General features: G+C 39.9%; 1 protein-coding gene across 1 annotated transcript; it reads right to left on the reverse strand.

Annotated features, from left to right (window-relative positions):
* Positions 1-924: 924 nt before the first annotated feature.
* plscr3b (phospholipid scramblase 3b) lies at positions 925-10,336 on the reverse strand. The gene is made up of 8 exons (XM_035410877.1): positions 10,108-10,336; positions 8,786-8,866; positions 6,224-6,537; positions 4,556-4,598; positions 4,178-4,398; positions 3,408-3,569; positions 3,089-3,250; positions 925-2,854 (listed from the first exon to the last, which is right to left on the reverse strand). Exons 2-8 carry the CDS (start codon positions 8,796-8,798, stop codon positions 2,795-2,797), a joined length of 975 nt encoding a protein of 324 aa, XP_035266768.1. The 5' UTR covers positions 8,799-8,866; positions 10,108-10,336; the 3' UTR covers positions 925-2,794.
* Between the last annotated feature and the right edge of the window lie 3,556 nt (positions 10,337-13,892).

The following is a 13,892-nucleotide window of genomic DNA, read 5'->3' on the forward strand; positions in this document are numbered from 1 at the left end:
ATATTTACAATATTTACTCTCAGTAGTCTTACATGAGAAAGAATACACTGAGGATGATACACTTTTTAGGCTATTTTAGGCTGATTCTAAGCGTTCATCGAAAGCGCGTGCGTATTGTGTGTACTGCCAGAGCGGACGACTGCGATCAGGATCTTAAAGAGGTCCTTTGCTGCGAACGAGTGCTGTCGATGGTTAGTTTGAACATAATAGGAGGGTTAACTGCCTCAGAGTACCAAGGGTTTGATTTGATGCAGGCTCATATTGGTTATGTTTTTGGGTACGTACATAAATGATCTGCATAACCAGATTGAGTCAGTGCATGAACTCACTCACATTAAGATAGTTAGTCCAGTAATTAACTGGCATTAAAATTTGGAATGCCTTCCTATTGATACATCATCTTTGGTAAAACTGGGAGTGTGTAGACAAGGGTGCATGTCCTCAAAGGCTTGTGCATCTAACTTCTGCATCTCTTTTCACTCTACAATCCCACGTGCTGCACTCCACAGCAATTCTTGGCAGAGGCAGAGTGCAGTCATCAGCATTGAATAGGGGAGAGGCTGCTGCTCAATTCAGTGTATATCTTGCCTACTGAAAGCCTTCCTCCTTAGATGTCACTAGTCAATATTGCACTGCTCTGTGGAGCTGTAAGGCACTGTTGATGCTGACACAGTCCTGAGTACTACTGCCAGATTTGCTTTCCCACCCCCTTACAGTAATTTCACTGCTTTTCTACAGCTGAACTCAGCTAGAAGTAGGAACAGTTGGAGATCAGTTTTTCCAATTGGCAACAGATGTTTAGACTTTGGAGGGTTTATTCATTCCCCCTAGCTCCCTCATCCACTTTTGCTTCTCTGCCCTTTCATGAGCTAAAAGGCAAGCATTGCCTGTTTATAACTTGCATTAAGTATTACACCACTGCAGTTTTACAGTTTCTTTTATTTGTGTAAAAACAATATTTCAAGGAAATAAGAAAAAATAATATCAAATAACATGGCAAAAAATGAAAAGTGCTAAATCACCTTACTAAAGTTTGTTTTTGGTTCTGATATCAATTACACAAAACCAGCACAAACTATGGGTCATTTGGTGCAGAGCAAGTCAGGTGACATGAAAAGTAAGTACACTCTATAGAACAACAATTTAGCAATGATTCAACAGCATTGGTTTAAGGTGAAGTTTGAGCTGCAGGTGCTGAAGAACTTTCATTTCTTCACCTCACTACAAGATAAGGCTTAAAGCCGATGGAGAGCAAGACAGTGGTTTTATAACAAAATAATTTCTTTATCAATGTAGCTTTGGGTGTGTCAGTGGCAAGCGAATGCATTTCTGTGTCACAGAACCCTACTCTACCTTCATTAGAGAAGGGAAGCAGATCTGCCTGAGCTGAATTTTATATGGCATTTTCCAGACTATGGATGAGGTCAGCACAGCAGTTCTTTCCTCTGTGTTTGTTTTTGTATTATTCCAGGGGTAGTATCAGGGGCCTGGCACACCCATTGGGAAAGGACAAACGGAGTCAGCTGGACACTCCCATAGCTCAAATATCCATTAAACAGACACAAGTAAAAACACATGCCACCATTTTTAAGGATCTTACAATGAGAATGGATTTAACGACATTATTTTTATATCCAGATCCCGTTTCACCTTATGAACAACACTGACCTTTTCTACTCATACCTGCTCTACCCAGAATTCCCCAGATGTGAATTAAGTCATTTCATTGACATCATTGCACTGCCACTTGTTTGACAATAAACACAATAGATATTATACATAGTATCACTATGCATCATCATACCTGTATTACACAAGTAAAAAAAAAATATATATGTAATTATTGTACAATTAAATTATACAATTAAATGCAAGGACAATAACAGAAGAATTTAAAGGGACAGGATGTACGTGCTTAAAATTTGTTTTGTATTGCAGAAACAATGCAAAAAACAAATGTCAGTGTCACAAAACCTTGCAACTCGGAGGGAAAAAAGGAATTTTAAGGGATATCAAAATTTCCCAGCATTGATTGCTAATTTAACAAATTACCAAGTAATAGTAACTTAAAAAATGAATCAAACTTATATATTTTCCAACATTACATGATGGTGTAATCAAGCTGTGTTTTGAACCAACTTTATTAGTTGTTTAAGAGTTAATGATCCTTCTGACAGTATGTAAAGCTGGATGAGAGCTTTCAAAAGTACAATGGACATATATATGTTTTTTGCATGACACCACCAATGTATATATATTATCTAAAATTATTAAGGCAAGTCAGTGTGCTAGAAAAAGCTGTAGTGAAAAGAGCATATTGATTTAGCAGTTAAAACTGAATAAACATATTTATCCTTGGCTTATTGAAACCTGGTGTATGCTGTAATATCACAGGTTATAATATTTATATCAGGAAATATTAGGCTAAGTAGCATGCTGGATAACTGGCAATATTCCATAGTTAAACTACCTGTACACACGTCAATGGACAAAAACATTAATAAACACAGACAGGCTCTGAGATGCACGTTTGTGGTTTCAGGCAGTTTCCAATGATCTGGGCTTAGCTGCAGTCACAAACGGCCTCTGATGTCCACAGTGACTCGGGAAAGGAAAGACTTTCCATGGCGATTGGACAATTTTCTATATGCATCAGGAAAAGGATAGTGTCTCTCAGATCAGCACAAAAAAAGCAAATGGCAGTAAAAGCAACAGAGGCTGTTGAACATGAGTGACAGTGCATCTCTCTCCCTTCCCTCACTTTCCCCCTCTCCTTCTCACACTCTTCCTCTTCTCATGAGAAGACTGTGTTGCGCTGGTTTGCGTCCCCAACCTTCTCAAAGAACATAAAGTCCTGTCAGGGAAAAAATCAGAAAGGACGGATTATGATTCAAAGATGGTGCAAAGGTATTTGCAGATGAAGGGGTTAAGTACTGACTGACTAATGAAAGCTACAGTTAATGTTATACCTTAATGTAAATAGTAATTCGATCACATCCTGCACTGTACAATGTGTCAGTATGTTATAGAGTACTGGGCAGGGACACAGTTTCAGCACAGTAACCATGGCCCACAGACAGCCACTCACAATGAGAAAGCAGGCACCCATGAGAACGGCTTTCATCTTCACATCCAAGTCTAATGGGAACTGGATTCCGAAGTTGTCAGTGTCAGTGAAGACCTCCTTCAGCAGCCCACTCCATTGCTTACTGATACGGCCAATAGATTTCCCCCCATCCTTGCCTTTCAGCTGTATGGGGGACAGTGCCAAAGGTCACACACAGAGACACAACACAGAGAGTGACAACAAAGAGGGCATTTTCTCTATGGTAATCATCACCATTTTTCACAAGACCATACGCTAAAATATGCTAAGACTCCACCCTGTTTCACCCCCCGTGACCCACCTCAAAGTGGACATCTCCGCAGCAGTTACATGCAAAGCAAGGCCCCTCCAGCTTCATAAGGGTCTCTCGTGACGCACCCTTGATGGAGAATTTTGGGAGACAGGGGTGCCAGTCCTGAACCACATAGCCCACTGTGGTACCAGGTGGTGCTTGTACTTCCATCTAAGACAAACACAAAGCACACATAACCTAAGAATTTATCAAGAATTGTGCATTTGTTCTTATTTCTTTCAGGCACTGCCATATCATAAAATAGTATTCTAAGATAATCTGAATACTTATCACAAAGACAGAATGTTCAAACCAGTAAAAAAAAAAAAAAAAAAAAAAAAAAACAGGAAACCACAAGGGTGTCCAGAGTGGCACATTCTACTGATGCAGTTGTTCTTAGTGGAGCAATACATGTTACAGTCAAGATGTGTCTGCCTGAATGGAACAATAATGGAGTATACTCTGCATTACTGATCAAGAGAAACTCCTTTCATGGGAAGAGTGTTTGCACCAGCCCTAGCAGCTGTGTAGTCCTCTGGTGGAGCAACTGAAGCTGCTTAACTGGAGAATTGCAGAATAAAAAGCAGTGGCCTGCTTAGAGAATTCCAGACTAAAAGTGCCCTCCCAAACATTCAGCAATGGGAAATGCCTACAGTTGCAAATGAGCATTCCAATACAGTTTTTTGTTCCTGTCAAAATAAAGCATGAACATGCATCTGGACAAATGGGCCCATTTGATGTTGCTGCAATGAACTAAGGAGGGCCGGTGAGGGGGGTACCTCTTGCAGGCAGCAGGGGCACCAGCATGTGGCGCAGCGGAAGGGCCGCACCAGGCGGATGACCTCCCTGTCCATGTTGTCCTTGATCTTCATGTCAAAGCTGCGGAGCGAGCCACAGCAGTTGCGGGTGCAGCAGTCATTTTTCTCCTTGGCCTTGTAGATCTTCTGGCCAAGGCTGTTCTTGATCTCATACTGATTGTTGGTCTCAAAACCAATGAAGGCTATGAAAATGGGGAGCGGAAGAACACGTAGAGTAGAAGAATAGGGAGGAAGAAGAAATAGAGATTTATTTTGTTACATTTTTGTGATAACACTTGATCATTGATTTTCCTTTTTACATGGTTAAATTAAAGCAAGAAGAGAGAAATCTATGCTTACCTTCCAGCAACTCTACTTTCTGGTGTATCAAGATCTGATCAATCTGCAGAACAGAAAACAAATTGAAATAATTAATTGAAAAGGGGAAACAGAAAAGAGCAATCAGATAAATGTTTCACAGATGACCCCATATTGTGTGTGTGTTGACCTTTTACCTAATGTTTATGAACTGTAATACTTGTGAATAGTTCCCAAAAAGAATATAAGTGACACATTCCAGCTCTTTCAACAGCAGTAGTGTAAACAGAATTGGCTGTAAGATGTTAACAAGTACAATATGCTCCAGTATTCATAGGTTTACAGGGTTTTGGTTTTGGCCATTGCTGGGCTGCAGCGTTTCTCTTCCTGTTTAACAGGTTCATTTGTTAGCTGCAAAGTTGTGGTTGAAAAATGGCCCACATGACCTCTCAGACTTGGTGGTGTCCCCTCCCGTTGTAGCACCAGGATCACAAACAACTATGAAAACAGAATTCTGCTTTAGCCAGAGGTTAAAAATAAGAGTTTAAGGCCTAAAACCAAGATCCCAATACATCATAAAATTTCCTAAAAAGAAGCCAGGATGTCTGAATTATACATTTAATTAAAGTACTACTTTAACACAAAACAAAGAAGTCATCAGGCCCAATATTTCTATAATTTCCAGCATTTATTCCACACATTCATTTTATGTCAGCAAGGAATTATACAAAGTGAAATGCAGAACCTTACTTCACTTCAGTAAGTGGTCTTCCAACCACATTCTGGGCTAACCGTTAATTGTATGCCTAAGACACACTGTCTTGAAATCAAGCTAACATGGGGCTCCTTGAATCCCCTTGCTTTTTCACAAGAATTGACATATAACAGGAACTTAGTAGACCCTATATACTTCTGCTATGTGGATGCATTAATCTAATGGTCTGAGCCCATTATCAGTCCATGTTCATGATTCTGTTACTGCTAGTCTGTGCAGAGCCTGCCCTCTTCTGATCTTATCTATTGAATGATGAAAATGAACATGCATGCTACTGTTGAAGGAGGTCTTTGTGTTGGACATGAATTAGCTTCTTATAATCTCTAAACTACTAGTAATGCCGTTTTATTTCCAAAGGTGAGCATTAATGACCCTTGGAGCTACACCACATGCCCACATCACTCTGCACAGAGATGTGGGCATTCATTGCATCAAATAGTTAAAAACCATGCTAATGGATACTGCCCATGACTGTAGTAAAAGAATCTATGACAGTTTGACGATGGTGTGATAAAGGAAAGGGAACTGATATATAATTTAAACTAAAGCTCAAAATACCTTCTCATGCACATAAAAATAATTAACTTGAAGTACAACACAAGTAGTTAATTCAGCTTAAAGATCAAAAGGGGAACAGTGCAAAAGTACAGTAAAATTTGTTTTTTAAAAAGTAAAAGAATTACAGAAAGTCTTGCCAGCCTAATGTGGAGTACAAAGCATTGAAAATATGTGTAGGCTATAAAAACAAGCTTTTCATTGAGCTAGAAAAGTGTTTGTAGTCAAGAAACTGCAGCTTTAACATTCTGCTATTTGGCCAAGGCGTGCCTGCGCTGTGTGGGTAGATGCAAAAATGAAGCCTGCTTTGTTCTTATTTACTATATTCTGGGGCAAGAATGCAGGGAGTGTAGCTGTCAGGCACACATGCACTAACTCACCTGTGTGAGGTACTCCAACCCAGGTGGAACCCCTACAGGAACAGACACGGGTGGAGCTGGAGAGATAGCTGCAGGGGCACCCACGTTACCCGCCCCATATTCGTGCATGGGAGCTTGCTGGGGGACAGGGCTAACTGGGCCGGGTTGGTACATTACAGGCTGATCTGGGGAAGGCTGATATCCCATATGGAAGCCAACAGGGGGCGGAGCCTGATTGGGGTCACCATAACCCCCATGTGGCATTGGGTATGGGGGCATGGAGTAACCCCCTGGCTGAGGCATGGGGTATGGTGTTTGGTTAGGAGAGGGGTAACCTGTAAATCAAAAACATTTTAATGAAAACCAACATGCAAACCAGAAATTATTGAAGTCTTGGCTACAATTAACTGAATAAATGTGCAAGCAAATTGGTTTAAGCAACTGCATCAGGAATGAAAATAAACGCTTTCACTTCGTGAATGGAGCTTGACTTCACTTATATTACAGAAATATGCCGACCCTGTAGAAATAAGAGTCCTTTGTCTCATCATGTTTGCATCCGACTTCTGTTCACAATTATCCAGGCTCACCCTTTTCCATCTGTTTATTTAACCTTTATGGAGGAGTTTATTTCCAAACTGTCATGCTCCCAATATGCCCCACTGTACCTAAGTTTCACATTAACAGGAGGGATGTGCATGCTTTTCATTTGTCTATCCTCCATTTTCTCATGAAATGTCCAGATGGGACTTCTTTTTCTCTCCAGACAAGACATTTTAAAAAGGCATTCAATCCAACTTTAAGTAATGCACACATTGCTTCACCACACCATTCTTAAAGGCACAGTGCACTACATTTTTTTGTTTCAGTTATTTTTCATATAGTTTTGCATGTTTGAAATCACATTTCAGTTAGAGAAATCACATCCTGGACTGCAACCAAATTTCCTATTTAATATCTGCATATAGCCTTCAGGTTTTATTTGACTGATGCAGACTTGCTTTCTGAAATCTACATGCCTGTGACTGGAATGAAGACCAAGCATAAACGGCCACATGTGATGTAATACTGAGTTTTGAGCAAGGTGGTTCTTGGTTAACCACAAAGAGGAATTTTTGTATTTGGTAACTATTCCCTATTCTGGTTGATAAAGTAAATAATAACAGCTATTTTTCAGAATATGCAATGCATAGCCTCAATACTATACAAGAGACGTAAATAACGAGACAGATGGGTAAGAATCTTGTGGGGAAAACACCACAAGAGGAGGCAAAGGAGACTTTTTCCTACTTTCCACAAAACAGACGCAACTCCCCAATTCCAAAATCCTCTTTGTTTGCTCGATATGCACAACTAATTTCCTGTTTAAGTGGAATCCTGGGAACCAAATTAACTGGTAAATAATGGGTGCAAGCATACCTCCTAATGAATTTTGGAAGTCATTTGACTAGCACATAATGACAATGTGGGCTAGTCAACAGGTCAGACTGGACCACAGCCAGTTGTTGCACAACAGGTCTGTGTTTTAGAAGTCTTCCATGCTTTAAAAAAAAGGTTAGAATCTGAGTCACGGCATCTACACTCCCTACATTCTTGCCTCGGAATCTGAAAAAAAACTAACAAAGCAGGCTTCTTTTATTGCATCTACCCAGTACACACACAGCAAAGGCACACCTAGGCCAAACTAACGCTGCAAAAGCTCTACTACGAAATCCTTTTAAGTTTAAGGAAAATAGTTTTTTACATCCTACACATATTTTATATTTTCTGTACTACACATTAGGCTGGTGAGATTTTCCTGTAATATTTGTAATATTTTAAAAATGAATTTTCACCACACTTTTGTTCCACTTTTGAACTATGAGCTGAGTTAACTACTTAACCCAATAATGATGTATCCTACTTAAAGTAATTTATTTCCAATACAATCTCTGTGATGTAATTTGAAGCATCCATTTTATTTCAGTCAGACATCCCTTTTAATTGCTGCACTGGACCATGGGCATTGGGTTTACTTATGAGCACACCTGCAGTTCCTTGAATATTTTGGAAAGACACACCAGACAGTCAGTGAAGAGAAGGGGATCCTCTGAAGGGTCTGTGGTCTCCATTTGAACTTTCCTCCAATCACATGCCTTTAATTGAGTTAAATGAACTAATAGGCACCAACAAAAGTAACCTCTCACTTCACCACGTGTTTCAAATTTTTTTGACTATGTAACCAGGTCAGACTCTCCAGAGAATTCCAGGATGACACGTTGGGCCAAAATTAAACTGATCGCCTTTTACAGGGGGTGCACTAACTGTTCCCCAGCATAGTGAGACTCACATGCATTCTCATGCATGCACACACACATACACACAATAATACACAATGTTATGTAAAAAAAAAAAAAAAAGTGCAACCTCAAACTGCTGCAGTATTAGACGTGTACATTCGCATTCACACATAAAAATGAGAAAATATCAACAACAACAAAAAGCATGTAATAGTGGGTACAGAAAGATTGCAAACAGCAGCTACACGTTCACAAATACCCTATGAATGCATGAGTTGACACACACAAACTAGTAGCCTATTACCTGGTCCGGACATGCTCGGCTGAGTTCCGTAGGCAGCAAACAGGAAAGTCCAACTTCCTCTCTGTTGCAGTCACAGGGTTACTATGGAGACAAAGAGAAAGTGAGGGATGGTGGAAAAATATATGAGGGTAAGTCATTCGACTTCAGTACAGAGTTACAGAACCAACCGACATTCCCCTGTAGTTTTGGGCTGGGCCTACAGATAGAAAAATCATGACCATTCCAGCAATGCACTGTAATTATAGCCAGGACTTGCATGGGAAACCCAAATGTTTTATTAATTTTGTCAGCTTAATCACTAGAAAATGAAGTTTCACTGAGAACACAGGATGAACTGTATCCCTAACAGTCTTGGGTTTCCACCCCTAAATCATAGGAAATCAAAACTCCATGCTGTTGAATACTGGTAAACAATTATCTGGTAATGTAAACCGAGGCGTGTGCAAAACAAAAGCGAATCGACCTTAAAACTGAATAAATTGTCTTTTATCCCGATTCACTGCATTTAATTCTGGTTCTATGTCCCTTAGTATCTACTGAGGTAGTTTGTCGTGCGCCAGAAATGTTTTTTCCCCCAACCTCCACAAGTTCGACAGATGGTCCACTGCCAAGAAACTTAACAAATAAGCTGCTTATAAAGAGTAAAGGTGAAGATAACAACATTGCATTCTTCAACAGTTTCATCGGAAATGTAAAAATAAACGCAAAATTCTAAGAGCTAAAATTGGATAACTGCTAACGAGACACACATTTCATGCAGCTGTACACGATTCTAGATGAATCGTGTTTACTTCACAATACGCTTAATGTACATGGAATGACTGCAGTCAAAACACTACAGTAGCAAAACCAAATAATATCAGCAAATAATAAGAAAAAGTTTAAATCTGCGAGCGACCCAAATTTAAGGCCTTAGTAAACCATTCCCTCCTTAATTTAATTGGCTCTCAAAAACAGTTTCTGTCTTTGTTACCGCAAATTCGGTTGTAGCTGCTTTGGTCGTTTCATTTCTGAAGTTCATATTCGTAGAACGTCAGTTAGTCGTGATAAGTGGCCACTTTCCTCGATAAGTCGCAAACAATGATAAGTGTATGTAAATACTGAGTAACATAAAGTGTAATACACTGTAAAGTAACGAGAAACATGTAGACTACCATTTACATGAATTATAGCTACATGATTTGTATACTGCGCACTACACTTGTGAATCTCCACAGTCCTCACAACCCCAATCCCCATCCAAACTTGTTTAGGAGGGAAACGGTGTAAAAGGCAAGTCTTCGCCCCAAATAAAAAAAAGAAGATGTTTCTCGTTTTCTTACCGTTTGGCAAATTCGAACAGTCTTTTCTTGATAACAACCAGGAAAACAACTTTATGGAAATGAGAAATACGTTGTATATATATACGTAACCTTCCAATGAACTATTCGGGCGTGACAGCATGTAGCCTAGTAGACTGTGTATATGATATGATCTGGGGTTTTTTTTTTTTTTTTAGTCTCTCGTTTTCACACGCACACACACCACACCTCTCCCAGCTAAGTTTCTTTTCTGCTTTCTCCACTCCTCCTGCTATGAGTCATAAGACTTTCGGCTACCAATTGGCTACCCAGCTTTCCATTTTTCCACTTTCCAGCGTTCGCTTTCCACCCGGAGTGTAAAGTGAATTGTTCCTCTTCTATCTGTTTTTAAAGAATATGCGAATAAAATTAATAACATGCAATGTTCAATTCTGCGATCTAAAATAGGCTACATCACTTAACTATCGTATTGTAATTTCTATTTAGTTAACGGTAAGTCGGTGGCAATTATTTGAAATATTAGGTTTTATTTCTAGTTTTTTGCTCAATAGTGATGCAAATGTTTTTTTTTGCAACGGATCTAATTTAAAGTCAACTCTTTGGCTGTCGTATGTTTTTGCAAAATCTCCATTCAAATCCGCTAGAGGGCAGTGTTTGTTCAGTACAGACTTGTAGATACAGCGTGCGATCACCGCTTATCTCCCTCTGAGGGTCAACTGCACCAGTAGCCTTTCTACCCAATACTAGAAAACCTACCTGCCCCTTCCAAGCTAGTTGAAGTTGAGGAAAGCAATCCTTAACACTAAAGATTTTGCAGAAACCTACAGCACCCAAGGAGGGACAACTCTAAAATAGATGCATTGCAAAACTTCAGATACTCAAGAATGGTTTGAATGACCATGTAGTGCTTAAGCACTTTTGGGCAAAATATAGGCAGACATTGAGAACACCCAGAACTAGTTTTCTAAGGCTGTAGGCCTTTAAGAGGGTAACAGCTGATGCCCCTCCAACTAAGTCAGTATCTCCCTGGCAAGATGGTGGCAGATATCCTTTAGACACAAATTCACAGGCACAGGGTTTTCTTTTTGGGTCTTTTTTCTTGTGACTGACTGAATGGCAAACTCATCGGCTGTGTGAATTTCTGCTAGATGAAGTAGCCCTTAACAAGGATCATTGTGTGATGCTCCCAGTTAGTGATTGTGGTTATTATTTTCCAAAGGTGTATCCTCCTCACACGTGTAAGCATTTGGCCCATTTGTGTGTCCCTTCTTGGTTTGGAAAAGTCACACGAAAGTTAGCGGCCCTCAAGGTCAGGATGACAAAAAAACCAGTAGAACTGGTCCTTTTACTTCTGCGGAGTCTCAGTCAGTTGGGCATCACATTGATAATGCACAGTCCAAAGCTGGTGTTCATCTCTGTGTATATCTGTTTTTCATACATGCCCCACCCAATCTATATTTCAGGTTTTTTTTCAGCTTTCCATCATGGCCCCTCTGCCAGCAGCTCCTTCAGTCCTTCCTTTCAGTCTCCACCACAAAGACCTGATCACCTCAATTAATTTTTCTATTTACAAACTTGCACAAACACTCCTCACCTTTAATTTTGCAGCTTTTGTGGCACGGACCTCAAATTTGACACAGATTTCTGTGTAACTCTGCCTATCTCTAGCTCTAGTGGTGTTTGTACCTTTTATAATCCACTTTAGCTAAATGCCTAAAAACAGAACAAAGGGGACAACAGACCACCAGATGACTATACCACTTGCAGGCCAGTGACACAAGACTAATTTAAGCAGAGGAACATTCTGACAATGATCAGCATATTGTACTATATATTCCCACCTGACAAAAATCTTGTGCAGCTATAATGCAGGCTGTGTACTATAATAGGTAAGGAACTGGTCTTGTAACCTAAAGGTCACAGGTTCAATTCCCAGGTAGGACACTGCAGTTGTACTCTTGAGCAAGGTACTTAACCTGCTTTGCTTCAGTATATATCCAACTGTATAAATGGATGCTATGTAAAAAGCTGTGTAAGTCGCTCTGGATAAGAGTGTCTGCAAAATGCCTGTTATGTAATGCATCTGAGTCTTTAACATTTTCACTACCTTACATGTGGTATAACTTCTGCCAAGAACTATTCTAACTTATCAGTCAGTCCAATGAGTATGAATGACAGTATTTCCATTATTTCAGCTCTTCTTTTTATGCACACATGTAAGTAACTATGGATAAGAGCAAGTGCTAAATGCATAAATGTAAACATACAAGGAATCCACTAACACATAGTGATAATCTTCTAAGTGGAGACTGTAGATGTATGACAAAATGTGTTGAACTCTTTGCAGTTAACTTTTTACTTTTACTGCTACAATAACAAAGTGTGTGGGTTGGATACATTTTTACATTTCAGTGTCACAGTTGTTGTATCTAGCCTTCAGTTGTTCAAATTAGAACATGAAATGCTCTGCATGTCTTCTATTCTGTCAATTTTGCATTTGTTCTGGTTATTTGGTGTACGACCCTCCATGATTTTCTAGAGAAATCAAATACTGGGTTCTTATAAAGGGCAGGGGAATTGGTAAAATATAGGTTGTCATTGTGGGACAATTATCACCTTAATGAATTTTGCCCTATAGGGATATAACTATTTTAGACCAGTTCTGTAAAATACAATTACAATTCTGGAAGAGAGGAGAAAGTTAGCCTGTAACAAATTGTATGTTCCTGATGTAGCATGACAAACTAAATTAGCATCTGCTATTATTTGTTCTTTTAACTGTTGTGGAAATTTAATAAGTCCAAAAGGCACAATAACGTTTCCAAAGCCTTCATGGCTGGACCCTATATCATTTACAGCCTGTAATGCAGACCTTGTGATTGCTACCTGCAGTTTTGATGGCATTGCCCCTTTTCTAAAATTAGCTCAATCTGTCTCCTAACTCCTAGTACCATTCATATATTTCAGCGTTACAGACCTTTGCCACCTGTTTGCTTTGGCTTCTGGGTTTGTGCCAAGATACTGTGCTGCACTGGAATTGGCTGGCCCCATATATACAGTTGGCCATACCATTGCATGCTCATCAAAGCTGGTTAACAGCGCCTCCTGCATGGAGCTTTCCTCTCCCTCTCTGACATTCTACCAAACTGGACTGGAAGCTACCACTGTTGCCATATAATTTTCCCACCTCCATGTTGCTACTGGATTCCTGCACTAGTCCATAAGCCACCTGGTTCCATTCATTTGGACCTGATACCTTTAAATCTGCCTTAATTTTAAGCATTGGCTCTCAATACCGTGTTGCTGCCAACATTCCAAAATCAATCTTGATTGTGCCCATGCTGACTGTGTCCAAGGGCTGTCTGGGGTGATTCATAGATGTAGCTCACAGGCAGACAACATTTCACTTAACAGGGTGTCACATCATCGCACAATATCACGCTTACTGCTTAAAATGTTATGTCCTCCAGTGTAATGGCTGCAAAGCTCAGCTGGTGGGCTGAGTGAAAAGAAATGGAGGCTCGCTGCATGCTGTTCTGTACCCTCCTGAACTGAAGGAGGATATTGTGGTGATGGGATGGGCTTCCAGTTGTGATTGTGCATTGCAAAATTTGCAAAGAAATCGGGGTATAAAAAGTTCTGTTAAAGGAAACAGCCTATTTGGAGAGGGAGAGGTCCCTAAATCCACTCAGTGATGGCAATTGGTTTCTCTTGTAGAGCCGTGAAAATGTTTTTTGCGAACATGCTGGGGGAGACACTAATGCACATTCATTTGGGCATTTCCCTGTGAAGTATCATAAAACTGT

Source organism: Anguilla anguilla, chromosome 3 (assembly GCF_013347855.1).
Source record: "Anguilla anguilla isolate fAngAng1 chromosome 3, fAngAng1.pri, whole genome shotgun sequence".
In the NCBI taxonomy this organism is placed as follows: domain Eukaryota; kingdom Metazoa; phylum Chordata; class Actinopteri; order Anguilliformes; family Anguillidae; genus Anguilla; species Anguilla anguilla.